At 36.4% G+C, this 24,079-nt stretch overlaps 1 protein-coding gene and 1 non-coding gene across 2 annotated transcripts; one reads left to right on the forward strand and one right to left on the reverse strand.

Annotated features, from left to right (window-relative positions):
* Positions 1 to 2,976: 2,976 nt before the first annotated feature.
* On the reverse strand, positions 2,977 to 3,083 carry LOC142164420 (small nucleolar RNA R71). Its single transcript, XR_012695191.1, has one exon. It is a non-coding gene; the product is annotated as a small nucleolar RNA R71 (small nucleolar RNA).
* A 921-nt stretch (positions 3,084 to 4,004) lies between these two features.
* On the forward strand, positions 4,005 to 4,649 carry LOC107768269 (uncharacterized). The gene has a single exon (XM_016587384.2). It carries the CDS (start codon positions 4,005 to 4,007, stop codon positions 4,647 to 4,649), a length of 645 nt encoding a protein of 214 aa, XP_016442870.2.
* The last annotated feature ends 19,430 nt before the right edge of the window (positions 4,650 to 24,079 follow it).

The raw sequence follows: 24,079 nt of genomic DNA on the forward strand, positions 1-24,079 counted from the left end.
GTCTTAGGGCAAGCCCCGAGACGAGTCCCAAGAAAGCCTTTTAAAACATTGCTCTTTAGTACTTATAGCTTAAACTAGTGTTTGGTCATATATTTGGTTGATACTTAAAAAAAGAGTTTTTGAAGTTATATCGAAAAATAATTTTTGAAAGTTGAAGTTGTGTTTGAACATGTATTTTATTAGAAAAAATATTGAAGGTTTGTCGGTGGAACTTGAAGTTTTTTTGAAAAAACTGATTAAATTTTATAAACAAACAATTATTTTAATTTGTTTTTTAAAAATAACCAAAATTAATGTCCAAACGGGAGCTAAGTCTCTGTCACCCGTAGAAAAAGTGTGTCCAAATTCCCAAGATATTTTCTTGAGGGGGTTATGGAGAGAAAATCAGTAAGGAATAGAAGGAGAAAAAGGAGTGATATGAAAAAGAGAATTGGAGGAACTTTTTTGGTTGTCCAAAAGGGAAAAGTTTGTCTGTGCTTCTTTGGGTACTAATGCGAGTATGATGATAACATTGGAATTGTTTCTTTTGAAAGTGATATCAACTCTCTACTTTGTGGGATTTAAGTCATCACCTTTTATTTAAAAGAATGAAAGAAAATATGGTGTTTTTTTTCCCACACTTTTGTGTTGGCTTGGCCTCCTACTTTGGTGTTAAGGTAACACATTTGATTATTTGACCAAAGTTTGCATAATTGGATTCCCCTTACTTTTCTCATTGCCAACAACTTCCATCCACGTAATGGTATCTACTTTTTACATGTATCCAACTATATTAAATACATAATTATATACATAATTTGTGAAAAATGAGTTATTATTAGTTGATGACACCCATAGTCAAAAGAGTGATTCACTGTTTTTGGCCCCCTATTCCTTGATAACTTAAGGTCATGGGATAGAAATTCAAATATATTGCTATTTCTTATTCTTAAGCCTTTCTTTTCCTTTTTTTTTTATATACAGCAACACATCCTTTTATTTTAGTTGTCCCGAAGTCTTCCTTTTCTTTTCGATGCAATTATGGATCATTTTCAAAGTATGAAAACTAAACTCATGATATATTTTTGTGATAATAAAATTAACTATTTTTTGATCGTAAGTTGTTATGGCAGCAAAATTTTAAATCATCAAACTAAATATAAAATCAATGGTGCACCCATATTCCCGAAATCCTGGATCCGCCTCTGGGTTGCACACATAGATGCTGAAAATACAGGAAAAGAGCATAAAAAGGGCAAAAATCGGACGAAGCCAAGAACCAGGTGATGCCTGGCTCCTAGCGACTAAAGGCTCGCGCCCAGCCTCGCGCCGCGAGGTTCCTAGCGCGCGACAGACGAAGCCTCGTAAGGATAGAGGCCTGGTCCCTTACCGAGCCCGCTAATTAAATATTTTCTCCTCGGTTTTGGACATGGAGACTCCGACCCTAGCATATAAATACCTCCTAAACATGATTAGTGAGGGGTTGCTCATATTTTGAAGGAAGAAAAGGCTTAGAAACACGAATGGAGCACGAATTTCATTGATTCTTCCATCCCCCGTATAGCATTCATAGCTTTTATGTTTAAAAATAATATTTTGGTTGTTGATATGAACATGAGTGGCTAGAAACCCCTTTATTTTGGAGTTATGGGTTGTTATTGACTATTGTTGTTTGACGGTTAATGATATTACTTGAATTATTATATTAATTTATTTATTTAATCTTGCATTTAATTATTTTACTGCATAGCTAACAGTAAAATACTATCTACGAATTTATAGTTGAACTCGAAAATGAGAACTATAGATTACATGTAAGATTGAATAGAGTAAGTTCTTGAATCCGAGCATCGGAAAATAGATTTGCAATTAAGATAGACATATTCTAGTTGCCTTACTTGGTTATTTATTTAGGAGATATTCATGCATTCTTGTTAATTTTGATTCTATAGAAGTATAGTTTTAGGTTGGCATGAATAGGTGAGTGAGGAGTCGAAAGAACTTCGTGAGCATAATAAATCCTGTTAACCAACAAATTAGATAGATCAAATAATTGGATCAAGCAGAAAAATACAATAGGAGAGACGTTAATTCTATAACCCTGGAATATTTCCATCTCACTGAATTCTAAATTTTTGTTTGCTCGATTTGCATCCTTGTTTTCTTGCTAGTTTCTTAGTAATTTTTAGTAGTAAAAATCACAATCATTTTCTTCATAACCGCTTGAGCAATTAACTTATATGTAGTTTAGGTTGGACAAAAGTTAATCATAAATCCTCATGCGATGATACTTTCTTATCACTTTATTACTAGTCAACCGCGTATACTTGCGTGTGTGTTTGGCCTCAACAAGTTTTTGGCGCCATTGCCGGAGATTTAAAAATTAGCTACTTGTCTGAAATAAGCTTTTATTCGTTATTTGTTTGAGTTTTAATTTTTTTACTATTTATGATTCTATAAGTGTTCACATTGAATGCTAAGAAGACGTAACAGTCTGAACGATCTTCCTTCTCCTGAACCTAAACTCGAAAGACTTTTTCAAAATTTATGGAGGGAGGCCGAAGCAAGAGTAAGAACTGCAGAGTTCGGCATCATAGTCCAACCACAGCCAATAGAGATGGCGAAAAATGAAAAGAGGCCGATGATAGAGGTTGCAAGGACTAATCTTGCAAACATGACTCAGGCTATCGTGAAGCTTGACATAACTGGTCACTTAAGTTGAAACAGTATATGGTGCAGCTAATCCAGTCCACATGGCAATTTGTGGGTCTATTTCATGAAGATCCACAGAGGCACATATAGAAGTTTTTGGAGATTACGGATACATACAACTTTCCGAACATCTACAAGGATTATTTCAGACTGACCTTGTTTCACTTTTCTCTGTTGGGGGAAGCAAAGGAATGATTGCAGAAAGATCCAACAAATTCAATCCGCACGTGGGATGATCTAGCGCTGGAATATCGGATCAAGTTTTTGCCTACGAAGAAAACAAAGTCACTTAGAAGCCAAATTCAGGGATTTCAACAAAAAGATGGCGAGACTCTTCGTCAAGCCTGGGAAAGATACAAGAAACTACTCAGATATTGTCAGCATCATTGTTAGACTGATGAAGTATTGGGTCATACTTTTGTGGATGGGTTAGATGAGACCTCCAAATTAAATTTAGACTCAACTTGTACAGGAAGTTGCATGCAAAAACAATATAGTAAAATTCATACTCTATTGAACAACTTCACCATGAATGATCATAACTAGCAAGGTGAGGGTGAACTAATGAGAATGATGAAACAGAGTGCAGCAGGTACACTTGAGCTAGATGAGCTTTCAATATATGAATAGAAATTTCTAAATTGACAAATCAGGTGACGAATATCATAATAAGATAGGCACATTAGATGCAACATGTTCAACAGATGATTGCAGTTTAAAATATTTGTGGAGAAGGTCATACGAGTGACCAATGTTCGGTGAATCCAGAATCTATTTACTATGTGGGACATTAAGGTAGAGGTCTAGTGAACCGGAATGGATAGTATGGGAACACTTATAATCCCAATTGGAAGAATCACCCGAACTTCTCATTGGGTGGAATCAGACGAATCAAAATCTATACAGACCCTAAGGAAACCATAATCAACCCCCAAAACCGCCACAACAAGTAGAAGATAGCACCAATGATCTGTTGAAAAAGTTGTTATTTGATAACCAACAACTTAGGACTGATTTTCGAAATCTAGAAAGACAGGTTGGGCAGTTGGCGACACACCAAAATATCCCACCCGAGGGTGCCCTTCCAAGCGATTCAGAAAAGAATCCTCAAGTGAATGTTGTAACTTTGAAGAATGACATAGAATTAGAAGAAATACCAAAAAGCAAGAAAGAAAAAGTCACTCCTGAAGGTGAATTGATTCCTAAACCTGTGGTGGAAATTGAGAAAGAAAATAATGAAGGTGAAAAGATACCAGTTGCAAGGCCTCCACCCCCCCTTCTCACAAAGATTAAAGAATAAGAGTGATGATAGAATGTTCAACAAATTTCTTGACATGCTGAGCCAAGTCGAATTGAATCTTTCTTTGGTTGATGTGTTACGTGAAATCCCAAAATATGCTAAGTATATCAAGGACATTGTGGCTAATAAAAAAAGATTGACTGCGTTTGAAACAGTTGCACTTACTGAATACTGTACTTCAAGAATTCAAAAGAAGTTTCCCAAAACACTAAAGGATCCTGGGAGCTTTACCATGCCCATTCGAATTGGTGAGGTAGATGTAGGACAAACATTATGTGATTTGGGGGCAAGCATAAATTTGATGCCTTTATTGGTCTTCAGTCAGTTGGGGTTGGGGGGACCAAGACCAACCACAGTCATATTGCAGCTTGCTGATAGATCCATTGTTCATCCTGAAGGGGTGATAAAAGATGTGTTTCTACAGATTGAAAAATTTATTATTCCAGCAGATTTTATCATATTGGACTACGAAGCTGATGAACATGTCCCAATCATCTTGGGACGACCTCTCCTATCCACCACCGATGAAGTCATAAAAGTTCGAGAAGAAAAACTAATTCTAGAATTTGACAATGTGGAAGCAATTTTTAATGTGAACAAGATAATTCAACTTCCAAGTTACTATGAAGACCTCGCGATCATCTGGATGACAGTCTAGAGAAAGCACTTATGTTTTATGATAGCATTTACTTGGATGATGAGGATAAAGAGATTGTGCATCATCTGGATGCATGTGCTTACATAAAAGGGATGATAAATTTTGAGCTCTAGATACACCTACTAGACAACTACCCAAACCGTCTATCGAAGAAACTCCCAAATTGGAGCTTAAGCTTTTACCCTATCACCTCCATTATGCTTATTTGGGTGCTAAAAAAAACTTTACTTGTTGTTGTATCTTCTAAATTATCTGATTTGCAGGAAAAAAAGCTACTCTGAGTGCTTCGAGAGCACAAACGTGCGATTGGATGGACCATGGCTGACATCCATGGTATTAGCCCAGCTTTTTGTATGCGTAAAATTCTCATGAAGGATGAGCATATACCAAGTATGGAACACCAACTCCGCTTGAATCCATTTATGAAAAAAATGGTAAGAAATGAGGTCATAAAGTGGCTCGATGCAGGTATTATCTTTCTCATCTCAGATAGCAAGTGGGTAAGTCCCGTAAAATATGTGCCTAAGAAGGGTGGAATGACGGTGGTGATAAATATGAATAATGAACTAATTCCAACTAGAACTATCAAAGATTGAAAAATTTGCATAGACCACCGAAAACTGAATAATGCCACTAGAAAGGACCAATTCCCCTTTTCCTTCATTAATCAAATGTTATATAGGCTAGCTGAACAAGACTATTATTATTTTATTGATGGATAAATCAAATGGTAATTGCACCAGAGGAGCAAGAGAAAACCATGTGCAATGCACCTGTGATTTTTCAAAGGTGCATGATGGCAATCTTCACTGAGATGGTAGAAAATATATTGAAGTATATATGGATGATTTTTCGGCCTTCAGACCACCTTTTGATGAATGCTTAATGAATTTGAGTGAAGTGCTTGCCAGGTGTGAAGAGACGAATTTGGTGCTAAATTGGGAGAAGTGTCATTTTATAGTACGAGAAGAGATTTTACTCGGGCGCAAGATGTATAAAGAAGGTTTGGAGGTGGATAAGGCAAAAGTGGAGGCAATTGATAAATCACCACCTCCAATTTATGTCAAAGGAGTCATAAGCTTTTTGGGTCACACAGGTTTCTATCGTAAATTAATTAAAGATTTCTCTAAGATTTTTGCTCCCTTGTGCAGGTTGCTTAACAAGGACACTCCTTTCAAGTTTGATGATGAATGCCTGAAGGCTTATGAGGAGCTGAAAAAGAGATTGGTGACTGCACCAATTATCACCACCCCGGATTAGGGAGAGCATTTTGAGTTAATGTGTGATGCCAGTGACACGACAATTGAGGCCGTTTTGGGCCAAAGGAAAAATAAAGTGTTCCACTCCATTTACTACGCTAGCAAAACTCCGAATCCAGAACAGATAAATATGTACAAGATAATTCAGCTTCCAAGTCACTATGAAGACCTCGAGATCATTTGGATGACAGTCTAGAGAAAGCACTTATGTTTTACGATAGCATTTACTTAGATGATGAGGTTAAGGAGATTGTGCATCATCTGGATGCATGTGCTTAGATAAAAAGGATGATAAATTTTGAGCTTTAGATACACCTACTGGATAACTACCCAAGCCGTCTATCGAAGAAACTCCCAAATTGGAGCTTAAGCTCTTACCCTCTCACCTCCATTATGCTTATTTGGGTGCTAATGAAACTTTACTTGTTGTTGTATCTTCTAAATTATCTGATTTGCAGGAAGAAAAGCTACTCTGAGTGCTTCGAGAGCACAAACGTGCGATTGGATGGACCATGACTGACATCCATGGTATTAGCCCAGCTTTTTGTACGCATAAAATTCTCATTGAGGATGAGCATATACCAACTATGAAACACCAACGCCGCTTGAATCCATTTATGAAAAAAGTGGTAAGAAAAGAGGTCATAAAGTGGCTCGATGCAGGTATTATCTTTCTCATCTCTGATAGCAAGTGGGTAAGTCCCGCAAAATATGTGCCTAAGAAGAGTGGAATGACAATGGTGATAAATGTGAATAATGAACTAATTCCAACTAGAACTATCAAAGATTGGAAAATTTGCATAGACCACCGAAAACTGAATAATGCCACTAGAAAGGACCAATTCCCCTTTTCCTTCATTAATCAAATGTTATATAGGCTAGCTGAACAAGATTATTATTATTTTATTGATGGATAAATCAAATGGTAATTGCACTGGAGGACCAAGAGAAGACCATGTGCAATGCACCTGTGATTTTTCAAAGGTGCATAATGGCAATCTTCACTGAGTTGGTAGAAAATATATTGAAGTATTTATGGATGATTTTTTGGCCTTCAGACCAACTTTTGATGAATACTTAATGAATTTGAGTGAAGTGCTTGCCAGGTGTGAAGAGACGAACTTGGTGCTAAATTGGGAAAAGTGTCATTTTATAGTACGAGAAAATATTTTACTCGGGCGCAAGATGTCTAAAGAAGGTTTGGAGGTGGACAAGGCTAAAGTGGAGGCAATTGATAAATCGCCACCTCCAATTTATGTCAAAGGAGTCAGAAGCTTTTTGGGTCACACATGTTTCTATCGTAGATTCATTTAAGATTTCTCTAAGATTTCTGCTCCCTTGTGCAGGTTGCTTGACAAGGACACTCCTTTCAAGTTCGATGATGTTTGCCTGAAGGCTTATGAGGAGCTGAAAAAGAGATTGATGACTGCACCAATTATCACCACCCCGGATTAGGGAGATCATTTTGAGTTAATGTGTGATGCCAGTGACACGACAATTGAGGCCGTTTTGGGTCAAATGAAAAATAAAGTATTCCACTCTATTTACTAGGCTAGCAAAACTCTAAATCTAGCACAGATAAATATGTACAAGATAATTCAGCTTCCAAGTCACTATGAAGACCTCGCGATCATCTGGATGACAGTCTAGAGAAAGCACTTATGTTTTTCGATAGCATTTACTTGGATGATGAGGTTAAGGAGATTTTGTATCATCTGGATGCATGTGCTTAGATAAAAAGGATGATAAATTTTGAGCTTTAGATACACCTACTGGATAACTACCCAAGCTGTCTATCGAAGAAACTCCCAAATTGGAGCTTAAGCTCTTACCCTCTCACCTCCATTATGCTTATTTGGGTGCTAATAAAACTTTACTTGTTGTTGTATCTTCTAAATTATCTGATTTGCAGGAAGAAAAGCTACTCTGAGTGCTTCGAGAGCACAAACGTGCGATTGGATGGACCATGACTGACATCCTTGGTATTAGCCCAGCTTTTTGTATGCATAAAATTCTCATGGAGGATGAGCATATACCAAGTATGGAACACTAACGCCGCTTGAATCCATTTATGAAAAAAGTGATAAGAAAGGAGGTCATAAAGTGGCTCGATGCAGGTATTATCTTTCTCATCTCTGATAGCAAGTGGGTAAGTCCCGTAAAATATATGCCTAAGAAGGGTGGAATGACAATGGTGATAAATGTGAATAATGAACTAATTCCAACTAGAACTATAAAAAATAGAAAAATTTGCATAGACCACCGAAAACTGAATAATGCCACTAGAAAGGACCAATTACCCTTTCCCTTCATTAATCAAATGTTATATAGGCTAGCTGAACAAGATTATTATTATTTTATTGATGGATAAATCAAATGGTAATTGCACCGGAGGACCAAGAGAAGACCATGTGCAATGCACCTGTGATTTTTCAAAGGTGCATGATTGCAATCTTCACTGAGATGGTAGAAAATATATTGAAGTATTTATGGATGATTTTTCGCCCTTCAGACCACAATTTGATGAATGCTTAATGAATTTGAGTGAAGTGCTTGCCAGGTGTGAAGAGACGAACTTGGTGATAAATTGGGAGAAGTGTCATTTATAGTACGAGAAGAGATTTTACTCGGGCGCAAGATGTCTAAAGAAGGTTTGGAGGTGGACAAGGCAAAAGTGGAGGCAATTGATAAATCACCACCTCCAATTTATGTCAAAGGAGTCGGAAGCTTTTTGGGTCACGAAGGTTTCTATCGTAGATTCATTAAAGATTTCTCTAAGATTTCTGCTCCCTTGTGCAGGTTGCTTGACAAGGACACTCCTTTCAAGTTCGATGATGATTACCTGAAGGCTTATGATGAGCTGAAAAAAAGATTGGTGACTGCACCAATTATCACCATCCCGGATTAGGGAGAGCATTTTGAGTTAATGTGTGATGCCAGTGACACGACAATTGAGGCCGTTTTGGGCCAAAGGAAAAATAAAGTGTTCCACTCTATTTACTACGCTAGAAAAACTCTGAATCGAGCACAAATAAATTATATAGTTACAGAAAAAGAGTTGCTAGCAGTAGTATGGGTGTTTGACAAATTTAGAGCCTACTTGGTGAGAAATAAAGTCATTATCTACATGGACCATGATATGGACCATGCAGCTATCAGGTACTTATTTCAGAAAAAGGATGCTAAGCCTAGACTAATTCGATGGGTTCTTCTTTTATAGGAATTTGATGTGGAAACTAGAGATCGAAAGGGGACCGAAATCAGGTGGCTGATCACTTGTCGTGCTTGAAAATTCGCGCATATGTTGATGGAGAAGGTGAGATCTAGGAAAGCTTTCCTGATGAACAATTGTATGGATGACACAACTGTTGATACCCAATTTTACCTTCATATTTTTTTAAATAGTATATATACTTTCAAAATATCATTTTTGCATCATTACTCAATTTACAATAGTTATACAAGTATTTTTATAATTGTTTTGTAATTTTTAAAGCGTTAAAACCGAATTTTCTTGCAGTTAAATTACTTGAATATGTATTAATTACCCTCTTAAATTATTTTGTGATGATTTAATCATCCAACTCTATTATTTGCAATCACATATATGTTTTATAATATTTTACATCATTTTATATAATTACATTTGCACTTTTTATGCCAAATATGTAATTTTGCAATAATAACCTATATGTTACAATAAATTGCATTTGTCATTTTATTTAAGATCAAAATATTTTTTTACATTTTTTATAATCTTCAACTATTGTTTTAAAGTATTAATCTATATAAATAGCATTTTTATATTTTATTTAACTTTTTATTAAAATTATTTCCCCTTAATCCCCTACTTCAAAATCTCGCCCAAATTATGCCTTATTTCCGGACCAATTAAGGTCCAAACAAATGAGCCCAATGACGAGCACAAAATACACACTTAAATTATGCTCTCTAGTAAAAGATAATATAGTATAATTATCGTCTCCACAGGGATTGGATTTAAACAGTATTTTCGTAGTTAGTAGCTCGATTGCTATCCCGGAGGATCAACAATGGAGATTTATATAAATTTTAATTACAATTAAATAAGAATCTAAACTATTGACTAATGAAAATAGCAGCAAAGGTAAGCAAGGAAGTTATCAATGGAAGAAAATATAGGTTGATAGGATAGGTGCAAGATAATTGTTCGGGATATAACTCTAGATAATTCACTACTAATGTTCAAATGAGTCTCTCGAATTCACTTAATTATCAGTATAATTGTTTAGTAAAAACTCCTCTCTCGACTAAGTTTCAACCTCACAATATGAACCAATTTACGCTCGGTGAAGGTATGCAAGAATTCGTAATGGATTGGTATTTAGGAGAACCTCTTTCGATTATCCTCCTAACTAGGTTTAATCAAGGATTCAACTAGCCTCTTTCGATTACTTAGAAGAATGGAGGGGAACATTTATAATTCTTAATTCTATAAGGTTGAATAAAAATTCGATTGACCAGTTGATGAACTCAACCAACAATATAGTATAAATATGTCACAAGTTATGCCTCTCTCAATTACAAGAACAAGTGAACATAGATGCAACAATTAAATCTTTCAAAAACGATTCAAATACATAAAATTAGAGTTATAATCCACAAAAAACCATCGATATACCAAATTCATCAAAACTCAAAAGGTTCTACGCCATAGACATGAAGGAGTTCTACACAAATGAAACAAAAATAGAGAAAAACATAAATACAATCCAAACCCGGATTTGAGTGAGGAAGGAAGGATGAAATCCTTGTGCTCTTGCTTCTCCTTCTTCTCCTAAGCTTTCCTAGATCTAAGGTATGTCAAAAGTCAGTCAAAAATGGTGTTTTGGGGTATTTAATCCGTCCCCAAAGCAAATCCCGGACAAAATTACCCTTTCTTAGAGAAATAGGGCTTTTGCCAGACAGGACATGTGCGACCGCGCACTTGGTCGCGCACTTTGCACACCATTCTACCCCAAGTGCGCGCCCAGTGCGCGATCGCGCACTTGGTCACGCACCTGGGTTGAAAAAAATGGGAATTTGGGAAAGTTAAAAATATTAAAGTTGTAGTCCTTTTAAATATCTTTCCAACGATATATTGTGGAGCCTAAACGGAGTTCCGAGCGAAACGTTATGTGCATTTTACTGGACACTGCGGAATATGCCTTATTGATTCTTCGTTTCGTTCCACTATCATCCGTTGATCCCCGAACTCGATCCCGACTTAATCCTTGGACTTTTACTCAGACTTCAAAGCTCCAAAATAGCATGAATTCATGGCATAACATCTACATAGACCGGAATCACTCCTACAAGGTATAAAATACACAATAAGTGCAAAACACGCCTAATTAAAGCTAAACATAAGTAAAGTACAGTGAATTAGAGTGCAATAAGCGACTAAAATACGGGATTATAGCCTACCATCAATACCCCACACTTAAACCATTGCTCGTCCTCGAGTAATCAAACTACACTTCACATAGACATGACCCTTTTAAACAACTCTTCTAACTCATCACACCAAGAATAATATAAAAGATTAAGCACAAGACCGTAACATCCTCGCTTCAAGAATTGACTCAACAACACCACACATTTTCCACAACCTGCTCACTTACTCTAATACAGAGGTCAATGACATTACCATTCCCTAATGAATCAAGTGATCTCATACAAGAATAGAGAGTAGTTCCACAAACAATAAAGTTTAAGAACAATTAGGAACTCAAGATAGGAAGAATTCGCTCACTCTTAGAACAACATTCATGTGCAACAAAAGATGTACCATAAGCTTGCCCATAGTATACTACTCTACTAATTGAGCTCATTTAGTCCAGGATCAAGTAGGACTTTAATTGGTTGTAATATAGGCTGGGGGACGGGTATGATACATTTAGATATAAGAGTGACTACACCTCCCTAAGCACTTTTAATACATACATTTCATTCAAAACCCCACACTTATATCAAACCAATACTCCACCTTCACATCAATATACATTAACTCCCAACTTCTTTAAGCACAATTACATCAAGTAACCACTATCAAGGAATATTTTTCACAATCATACACTTATTTTTTTTCTTTCTTTTTTCAATTCAAGTGGCTTTTTCTTTTTTAAAATAGTACACCTTTCTCCTTAGTTCAATAGTTCCACTCAAAAGCTAAACCAACCACCTCACACTTTAATTTTTATAAAGTTCATACAATTTCAAGTGCTCACGAGAGGAAAATGGTTCAAATAGATGGTCAATTCAAATAAATGGGTAATGCTTGTAATGTGGTTTCCAAAGAAACAAGATTATAGGCTCAACGAGGTTAACTACGATAAAGAAACACCAATATCATTTCCAAGATTGAATAAAACTACTATTTCGCTTTGCACATACACAGGGGCAAATTTTAAACATCAAATGCAATGCACAGAATACATGAAACCTCACACGTACATGGCACATAACTCACTCAGAATCGGACTCATCAAGACACTCTAATCAAAGTAGTTAAGCAAAGTTAAGATCGTACAATTTAAGGTGCTTATGCAAGAGTCAAAAACTGAGCCTAAGCGTCACAACTAAAGCACTTATTATTCTCAAGGCATAATGAAGTCAAGAGATATTGCTTTCATTTAAAATCACAGCACAAGGTTTCCTATTCCTAAAAAAAAAACTAACTACACCCGGTTCAAACAAAACCCTTGGAAAAGAACCGCGACACAAAGAAAAACCAAGGGGAAATTATTATACTAACTAAAGAAAAAATATTTTTTTTTTGACTTTAAAAATTTCAATCAAAAGCAACAAAAACACACAGACAAAAAAAAACATTTATTTACATCCCATCCTACACTTTAAATTGTGGCATGTCCCCATGATACACAAATAAAAAGTAAGAGGTAAAGAAAACTTCCCTGGACTTTTTCCGTTTCCGAGAACTTGTGAACTCCACCCCTAATTATGAATGCATATTTCGATTTTGCTCCTCGGGATTCTTTATGGAGCTCATCAGGCCAAACTCCTCTAGGGATATTTGAAAGACCCGCTCTTTTCTTTCTTTCTTAGCCTTATTTTGAGCGGAGGATTGTTCTTGTAGGATTATCCGTAACCTGTTTCTGCATTCATTTAAAAGATTAATCCCTGCATATTCCTGTAAATTCTCAAAAACAAAATCCACATGATCAAGGTTAGAGTAAAAAAATGAAGAGGAAAGGTCATGTGAGTACTTTTCTGATAAGTCCAAGATCATTTGTTCCTCATTTTCTTCTACTAAAACTTGCAATTGTAGATAGGTGGATTGGGGGTTGAACTCTTCTTGTATTGCTTCATAATTAACCAAAGCCTCATTTTCAATCATTTCAGTTGAAACAGAGTCCTCTTGCAGAATGGGCAACTCTCTTTGTAGATGTTCATCATCTTGGGTAGGCTTATTCTCACTGGGTATCTCCTCCATATATTCACCATCACAATGCAATGAGCTTTCTGAAATTGTACTTATTATTTGACTCACTTCCAATGTTAGATTGTTAGAGGCATCAACATCATGTGTGAACCTCTCTTCTTTTAACCTTTCATCCACCTTATTAATGAACTTATATATAAGCTCTTCTAAACTAACATTCTTCTCTTGAGGTGGGTGTCTTACTTCGCTTGCATTCCAGTCATAATAAGGGTTTTCATCCCAACCAAAGTCAGAATTGTACCCATATGAATCCTCATACCTGTACGGACAAGAGACAAAGTGAGAGTGTTCAAAAGATGAACCATAAGAAGAATACCTACATGCTTGACAATCAACCCATAGATGATTTTTACCGCATTTAAAACACATAGCAGACTGCTGATAATGTTCCGCTGCTAACTCTTCAACAATTTTCTTAGGTTGGTTGTACTCCATCTTTACAACATTTAGAGTTCAGTATCAAGAATATGCTCTTCAAGATTTCTTCTACAAAAGAAATCTTGAAGAGAAGTTAACATAACAAAACTAAAAAAAATTAGGTAAAAATAAAAATAAATTCATGAATTAGCACGACAAACTATTTCCAACACTATTAATTACCAATCACCGGCAACGACGCCAAAAATTGACGAGCGCAAAACACACACTTAAATTATGCTCGCTAGTCAAAGATAGTATAGTATAATTATCGTCTCCACAGGGATTGGATTTAAATAGTATTCTCGTAGTTCGTAGTTCGATTGCTATCCCGGAGGATCAATACTGGAGATTTATATAAATTTAAATTACAATTAAATAAGAATCTAAACTATTGACTAATGACAATCGCAATAAAGGTAAGCAAGGAAGTTATCAATAGGAGAAAATATGGGTTGATATGATAGGTGCAGGATAATTATTCGGGATCTTACTCTAGATAATTCACTACTAATGTTCAAGCGAGTCTCTCGAATTCACTTAATTATCAGTACAATATTTTATTAGAAACTCCTCTCTCGATTAAGTCTCAACCTCACAATATGAACCACTTAACGCTCGGTGATGATATGCAAATATTCGTAATGGATTGGTCTTTAGAAGAACCTCTTTCGATTATCCTCCTAACTAGATTTAATCAAGGATTCAACTAGCCTCTTTCGATTACTTAGAAGAATCTATGAACTCAACCAATAATATTGTGCAAATATATCACAAGTTATGCCTCTCTCGATTAAAAGAACAAGTAAACATAGATGCAATAATTAAATCTTCCAAAAACGATTCAAATACATAAAATTAGAGTTATAATCCATAAACAACCATCAATACACCAAATTCATCAAAACTCAAAATGTTCTACTCTATAGACTTGGAGGAGTTCTTCACAAATGAAACAAAAATAGAGGAAAATATAAATACAATCCAAACCCGAATTTGGGTGCAGAAGGAAGGATGAAATCCTTGTGCTCTTGCTTCTCCTTCTTCTCCTAAGCTTCCCTAGGTCTAAGGTATGTCAAAAGTTAGTCAAAAATGGTATTTTGGGGTATTTAATCCGCCCCCAAAGAAAATCCCGGATGAAACTACCCTTTCTTAGCGAAATAGGGCTTTTCTCGACAGGACATGCGCAACTACGCACCTGGTCGCGCACTTTGCACACCATTCTGCCCCAAGTGCGCGACCGCGCACTAGGTCGTGCAACTGGGTTGTATAAGTTAGGAATTTGGAAAAGTGTAAACATGAAAGTTGTATCCCTTTTAAATATCTTTCCAACGATATATTTTGGAGTCCAAACGGAGTTTCGAGCAAAACGTTATGTATATTTTACTGGACACTGCGCAATATGCCTGCTCGATTCTTCGTTTCATTCCACTATCATCCATTGATCCCCAAACTCGATCCCAACTTAATCCTTGGGATTTTACTCAGACTTCAAAGCTCCAAAATAGCATGAATTCATGCCATAACATCTACATAGACCGGAATCACTCCTACAAGGCATAAAACACACAATAAGTGTAAAATACGCCTAATTAAAGCTAAACATAAGTAAAGTGCAGTGAATTAGAGTGCAATAAGTGACTAAAATACGGGATTATAGCCTACCATCAACACCTCACACTTAAACCATTGCTCTTCCTTGAGCAATCAAACTATACTTCACATAGACATGACCCTTTTATACAACTCTCCTAACTCATCACACCAAGAATAATAGAAAAGATTAAGCACAAGACCGTAACATCCTCGCTTCAAGAATTGACTCAACAACACCACACATTTTCCACAACCTGCTCACTTACTCTAACACAGAGGTCAATGACATTACCATTCCCTAATGAATCAAGTGCCCGCATACAAGAATAGAGAGTAGTTCCACAAACAATAAAGTTTAAGATCAATTAGAAACTCAAGATAGGAAGAATTCGCTCACTCTTAGAACAACATTCATGTGCAACAAAAGATGTACCATAAGCTTGCCCGTAGTGTACTACTCTACTAATTGAGCTCATTCAGTGAAGGATCAAGTAGGGCTTTAATTGGTTGTAATATAGGCTGCGGGACGGGTAGGATACATTTAGATATAAGAGTGACTACACCTCTCTAAGCACTTTTAATACATACATTTCATTCAAAACCCCACACTTATATCAAACCAATACTCCACCTTCACATCAATATACATTAACTCCCAACTTTTTTAAGCACAATTACATCAAGTAACCACTATCAAGTAATATTTTTCACAATCATACGCTTATATTTTTCTTTCTTTTTCAATTCAAGTGGCTCTTTCTTTTTCAAAATAGTGCACCTTTCTCATTAGTTCAACAGTTCCACTCAAAAGCCAAACCAACCACCCCACACTTCAACTTTTACAAAGTTCATACAATTTCAATTGCTCACAAGAGGTAAATGGTTCAAATAGATGGTCAATTCAAATAAATGGGTAAGGCTTGTAATGTGGTTGCCAAAGAAACAAGATTATAGGCTTAACGGGGTTAACTACGATACATAACAATTTGGTGGATAACATATATAGCTGTCTCAACAAAGAAACACCAATATCATTTCCAAGATTGAATAAAACTACTATTTCGCTTTGTACATACACAGGGCAAGTTCTAGACATCAAATATAATGCACAGAATACATGAAACCTCACACACACATGGCACATAACTCACTCAGAATAGAACTCATCAAGACACTCTAATCAAAGTAGTTAAGCAAAGTTAAGATCGTACAATTTAAGGTTCTTATACAAGAGTCAAAAACTGAGCCTAAGCATCACAATGTAACGACCCGGCCAGTCGTTCCGAGAGTTATAGCCTTGTTTCCCCATTCCTACTTCTTATGTGTTGTTCAGCGGTGTTGAGTTATATCGAGTTGGTAGGTTTGGATCCGGAGTAATTTTGGAGTGAAATGAACACTTAGTCTCTTAGTTAGAAAGTTAAGTTAGAAAAGTCTACCAGAAGTTGACTTATGAGTAAACGAATTCGGATGTGGATTTTTATGATTCGATTAGCGTCGTTGGGTAATTTTAGACTTAGGAGTGTGGCAGGAATATAATTTGAAGGTCCGTGGTAGAATTAGGCTTGAATTGGCAAAAGTTGGAAGTTTAAAACTTCTTAGGCTTGAATCCGAGGTTGATTTGGTGTTTTGGTGTTGTTTTGGGTGTTCCGAAAGTTTGACTAAGTTTGGGTAGTGATATATGACTTTTTGAAATTATTGGTTGAGGTCCCGAAGGCCTCGGGTGAGTTTCAGATAGGTTTGGGTTGTGTTGCGCTCGTTTTTCTTATGTTTCGACGCCGTTTCTTCAAGCATAAATGATATCATTTTGAACAAATGAGCTCCGATTTCTTTGAATTTTATATGGTTAGACTTGGGAGAGGACGAGGTTTATTATTCTGCCATTTTTGACTGATTTTGAGACGTGAGCCTGGGGACCGGGTTTTGGCCGGTTTCGGATTTTTGGCATATTTTGTAGTTTTTATTGTAGAATTCGATTCGTTAGCCTATGTTGATGGTATTAATCTGATTATGGTTAGATTTGGAGCTTTTGGAGACCGAGTCTAGAGACGAGGGCATCCTGGAGTAGGATTTTACACTGTTAAGGTAAGTAACAGTTTTAACTCTGGCTTTGAGGGTATAAACCCGGAGAATTTGATATCATGTGACTGTTTGGAGGTGATACCCACGCTAGGTGACGAGCGTGTGGGTGTATACCTTGAGGGATTGAGACTTGGTCCGTCCCGTGAGGCCTCATGGCCATCATCTGTGTTTACGTAGTTACTTGTTGTTGAACTTGTCTGCCTTCATGTTAGAGATCATGCTTAGGCTTTATTCATGCTCACATTATTTGTACTCAGTCATAGAAATTATTGTACATGTTTACCTCAGTCTCTATTATTTGCTAATATGCTGTGATACTTGATGTGGGATGTGTTCCCTTATTTATTGATGATAGTGAGGCTAGTGAGGTACATGATTGAGTGAGGCCGAAGGCCTAGTTGTGAGGACATTAATACCATAGCGCGTGAGTTATCCGCGTAGCATGTGATTTGACTGTGCAGGTGTAGGTATTGATACCATAGCACGTGAGTTGTCCGCGTAGCACGTGAGTTGACCGTGCGGATCCAGGTATTGATATGATGGCACATGAGTTGTCCGTGCTTAGCGCTTGGGCTTTGGGAGCCCCTCCGGAGTTTGTACACACCCCCAGTGAGCGCAGAGTGTTGAGTGTTGAGTGTGAGTGATGGAGTGACACTGCTGTGAGGTTGTATTTATTTGTGTTATTGCTGCATTTATCTGTTAAACTTCTTTATGGCATTTACTGAGTTATGGAATTTACATGTTTATTTCTGTTTATTTTTAAATTGTGAAAATAAATAATTGGACTGTTTTACTTAGCTCGTCACTACTGCTCAGTTCCTTAGTTATTTCTGTTACTACTGAGTCGGTTGTACTCATACTACACCCTGCACTTTATGTGCAGATCCAGGTGAGTTAGAGCGCGGCGATCGTTGAGTTCAGGCCGGCTATCTGTGGAGATTGCAAGGTAGCTGCTAGCGTCCGCAGGACCTTGTTACTCCTTTTGTCATTTCTTCTTTTGGACAGTTAGACAGTTTATATACCTTAGTTTATAGTTTTAGATGCTCATGACTTAGTGACACCCCGATGTTTGGGGCTCGTTTCAGTATTTTTCTATATTATATTTAGAGTTGATTAAGTTTATGAAAAATTTAAATGCTGAAATATTTTATTAAATTCTTATAATCGGTTTAGTAGTAATATTTTGGGAAGTAGGCTTGCCTTGTAACACGATAGGCGCCATCACGACCATGGTTAGATTTTGGGTCGTGACACACAACTAAAGCACTTATTATTCTCAAGGCATAATGAAGTCAAGAGATATTGCTTTCATTTAAAATCACAGCACAAGGTTTCCTACTCCTAAAAAAAAGCTAACTACACCTGGTTAAAAAAAACCCTTGGAAAAGAACCGCGGTACAAAGAAAAACCAAGGGGGGATTATTAAACTAACTAAAGAAATTTTTGTTTTTTCGACTTTAAAAGTTTCAATCAAAAGCAACGAAAACACATACAGAAAAAATAAAATCAAACATTTATTTACATATTTACATCCCACCCCACAATTTAAATTGTGGCATGTCCCATGACACACAAATAAAAAGCAAGAGGTAAAGAAAATTTCCCTGGACATTTTTCGTTTCCGAGAACTTGTGAACTCCACCCCTAATTATGAATGCATTTTTCGATTTCGCTCCTCGGGATTCTTTATGGAGCTCATAAGGCCAAAGTCCTTTAGGGATATTTCAAAGACCCACTCTTTTCTTTCTTTCTTGGCCTCATTTTGAGCGGAGGATTGTTCTTGTAGGATTATCCGTAACTTGTTTCTGCATTCATTTACAAGATTTATCCCTGCATATTCCTATAAATCCCCAAAAACAAAGTCCACATGATCAAGGTTTGAGTAAGAAAATGAAAAGGAAAGGTCATGTGAGTACTCCTCTGGTAAGTCCAAGACCATTTGTTCCTCATTTTATTCTACTAAAAATTGCAATTGTGGATAGGTGGATTGGGGGTTGAACTCTTCTTGTATTGCTTCATAATCAACCAAAGCCTCATTTTCAATCATTTTAGTTGAAACAGAGTCCTCTTGCAGAGTGGACAACTCTCTCTGTAGATGTTCATCATCTCGGGTAGGCTCATGCTCACCAGGTATCTCCTCCATATATTCACCATCACAATGCAATGAGCTTTCTAAAAGTGTACTTATTATTTGAGTCACTTGCATTGTTAGGTTGTTAGAGGCTTCAACATCATGTGTGAACCTCTCTTCTTTTAACCTCTCATCCACCTTATTAATGAACTTATACATAAGGCCTTCTAAACTAACATTCTTCTCTTGAGGTGGGTGTCTTACTTCGCTTGCATTCTAGTCATAATAAGGGTTTTCATCCCAACCAAAGTCAGAATTGTACCCATATGAATCCTCATACCTGTACGAACAAGAGACAAAGTGAGAGTGTTCAAAAGATGAACCTTAAGAAGAATACCTACCTGCTTGACAATCAACCCATAGATGATTTCCACCACATTTAAAACAAATAGCATACTGCTAACAATGTTCCGCTGCTAACTCTTCAACCTTTTTCTTAGGTTGGTTGTACTCCATCTTTACAACATTTAGAGTTCAGTATCAAGAATATGCTCTTCAAGATTTCTTCAACAAAAGAAATCTTGAAGAGAAGTTAACATAACAAAACTAAAAAAAATAAAACAAATAAAGTAAAAACAAAATAAAATTCATGAATTAGCACGACAAACTATTTCCAACACTATTAATTGCTAATCCCCAGCAACGACGCCAAAATTTGACGAGCGCAAAACACACACTTAAATTATGCTCGCTAGTCAAAGATAGTATAATATAATTATCGTCTCCACAGGGATTGGATTTAAACAGTATTCTTGTAGTTCGTAGCTCGATTACTATCTTGGAGGATCAATAATGGAGATTTATATAAATTCTAATTACAATTAAATAAGAATCTAAACTATTGACTAATGATAATCGCAACAAAGGTAAGCAAGGAAGTTATCAATGGGAGAAAATATGGGTTGATAGGATAGGTGTAAGATAATTGTTCGGGATCTAACTCTAGTTAATTCACTACTAATGTTCAACTGAGTCTCTCAAATTCACTTAATTATCAGTACAATTATTTAGTAGAAACTCCTCTCTCGATTAAGTCTCAACCTCACAATATGAACCACTTAACGCTCGGTGAAGATATACAAGAATTCGTAATGGATTGGTCTTTAGGAGAACCTCTTTCGATTATCCTCCTAACTATGTTTAATCAAGGATTCAACTAGCCTCTTTCGATTACTTAGAAGAATCTATGAACACAACCAACAATATAGTGCAAATATATCATAAGTTATGCCTCTCTCGATTACAAGAACAAGTGAACATAGATGCAATAATTAAATCTTCCAAAAATGACTCAAATACATAAAATGAAAGTTATAATCCACAAACAACCATCAATACACCAAATTCATCAAAACCCAAAAGGTTCTACTCCATAGACATGGAGGAGTTCTTCATAAATGAAATAAAAATAGAGGAAAACAAAAATACAATCCAAACCCGGATTTGAGTGAGGAAGAAAGGATGAAATCCTTATGCTCTTGATTCTCCTTCTTCTCCTAAGCTTCCCTAGGTCTAAGGTATGTCAAAAGTCAGTCAAAAATGGTGTTTTGGGTATTTAATCCGCCCCCAAAACAAATCCCGAATGAAAATACCCTTTTTTAGCAAAATAGGGCTTTTCCCGGACAGGACATGCGCGATCGCGCACCTGGTCGCGCACTTTGCACACCATTCTGCCCCAAGTGCGCGCCCAGTGTGCGACTGCGCACTTGGTTGCACACCTGGAAAGTTGTAGCCCTTATAAATATATTTCCAACAATATATTGTGGATCCCAAAAGGAGTTCCGAGCGAAAAATTATGTGCATTTTACTGAACACTGCGCAATATGCCTACTCGATTCTTCGTTTTGTTCCACTATCATCTGTTGATCCCGACTTAATCCTTGGGCTTTTACTCAGACTTCTAAGCTCCAAAATAGCATGAATTCATGCCATAACATCTACATAGATCGTAATCACTCCAACAAGGCATAAAATACACAATAAGTGCAAAACACGCCTAATTAAAGCTAAACATAAGTAAAGTGCAGTGAATTAAAGTGCAATAAGCGACTAAAACTCGGGATTATAGCCTACCATCAACACCCCATACTTAAATCATTGCTCGTCCTCGAGCAATCAAACTACACTTCACATAGACATGACCTTTTTAAACAACTCTCCTAACTCATCACACCAAGAATAATAGAAAAGATTAAGCACAAGACCGTAACATCCTCGCCTCAAGAATTAACTCAACAACACCACGCATTTTTCACATCCAGCTCACTTACTCTAACACAAAGGTCAATGACATTACCATTCCTTAATGAATCAAGTGCCCTCATACAAGAATAGAGAGTAGTTCTACAAACAATAAAGTTTAAGAACAATTACGAACTCAAGATAGGAAGAATTCGCTCACTCTTAGAACAACATTCATGTGCAACAAAATATGTACCATAAGCTTGCCCGTAGTGTACTACTCTATTAATTGAGCTCATTCAGTCAAGGATCAAGTAGGACTTTAATTTGTTGAAATATAGGCTGCGGGACGGGTAGGATACATTTAGATATAAGAGTGACTATACCTCTCTAAGCACTTTTAATACATACATTTCATTCAAAACCCCACACTTATGTCAAACCAATACTCCACCTTCACATCAATATACATTAACTCCCAGCTTCTTTAAGCACAATTACATAAAGTAACCACTATCAAGGAATATTTTTCACAATCATACGCTTATTTTTTTCTTTCTTATTCAATTCAAGTGGCTCTTTCTTTTTCAAAATAGTGTACCTTTCTCCTTAGTTCAATAGTTCCACTCAAAAGCCAAACCAACCACCCCACACTTCAACTTTTACAAAGTTCATACAATTTCAAGTGCTCACGTGAGGTAAATGGTTCAAATAGATGGTCAATTCAAATAAATGGGTAAGACTTGTAATGTGGTTGCCAAAGAAACAAGATTATAGGCTCAACGAGGTTAACTACGATACATAAAAATTTGGTGGGTAACATATATAGTTGGCTCAACAAAGAAACGTCAATATTATTTCCAAGACTGAATAAAACTACTATTTCGCTTTGCAAATACACGCGGCAAGTTTTAGACATCAAATACAATGCACAGAATACATGAAACCTCATACACACATGGCACATAACTCACTCAGAATCGGACTCATCAAGACACTCTAATCAAAGTAGTTAAGCAAAGTTAAGATTGTACAATTTAAGGTGCTTATACACGAGTCAAAAGCTGAGCCTAATCGTCACAACTAAAGCACTTATTATTCTCAAGGAATAATGAAGTCAAGAGATATTGCTTTCATTTAAAATCACAGCACAAGGCTTCCTACTCCTAAAAAAAAGGCTAACTACACCCGGTTCAAACAAAACCCTTGGAAAAGAATTGCGGCACAAAGAAAAACCAAGGGGCAATTATTATACAAACTAAAGAAAATACTTTTTTTCGACTTTAAAATTTTCAATCAAAAGCAACGAAAACACACACACAAAAAAAAAACATTTATTTATATATTTACATCCCACCCATACTTTAATTTGTGGCATGTCTCCATGACATACAAATAAAAAGCAAGAGGTTAAGAAAACTTCCCTGGACTTTTTTCGTTTCCGAGAACTTGTGAACTTCACCCCTAATTATGAATGCATTTTTTGATTTCACTCCTCAGAATTCTTTATGGAGCTAATCAGGCCAAAGTCCTTTAGGGATATTTGAAAGACCCGCTTTTTTCTTTCTTTCTTGGCCTCATTTTGAGCGGAGGATTGTTCTTGTAAGATTATCTGTAACTTATTTCTGCATTCATTTACAAGATCAATCCCTACATATTCCTATAAATCCCCCAAAACAAAATCCACATGATCAAGGTTTGAGTAAGAAAATGAAGAGAAAAGGCCATGTGAGTACTCCTCTGGTAAGTCCAAGACCATTTGTTCCTCATTTTCTTCTACTAAAAATTGCAATTGTGGATAGGTGGATTGGGGGTTGAACTCTTCTTATATTGCTTCATAATCAGCCAAAGCCTCATTTTCAATCATTTCAGTTGAAACAGAGTCCTCTTGCAGAGTGGACAACTCTCTCTGCAGATGTTCATCATCTCGAGTAGGCTCATTCTCACCGGGTATCTCCTCCATATATTCACCATCACAATGCAATGAGCTTTCTGAAAGTGTACTTATTATTTGACTCACTTGCATTGTTAGGTTGTTAGAGGCTTCAACATCATGTGTGAACCTCTCTTCCTTTAACCTCTTATCCTCCTTATTAAATGAACTTATACATAAGCTTTTCTAAACTAACATTCTCCTCTTGAGGTAAGTGTCTCACTTCGCTTGTATTCCAGTCATAATAAGGGTTTTCATCCCAACCAGAATCAAAATTGTACCCATATGAATCCTCATGCTTGTACGGATAAGAGACAAAGTGAGAGTGTTCAAAAGATGAACCTTAAGAAG

Source organism: Nicotiana tabacum, chromosome 9 (genome assembly GCF_000715075.1).
Source record: "Nicotiana tabacum cultivar K326 chromosome 9, ASM71507v2, whole genome shotgun sequence".
In the NCBI taxonomy this organism is placed as follows: domain Eukaryota; kingdom Viridiplantae; phylum Streptophyta; class Magnoliopsida; order Solanales; family Solanaceae; genus Nicotiana; species Nicotiana tabacum.

Coding starts and splice junctions, on each gene's coding strand:
- LOC107768269 (XM_016587384.2), top strand. CDS start 4,005: ATGTTCAACAAATTTCTTGACATGCTGAGCCAAGTCGAATTGAATCTT.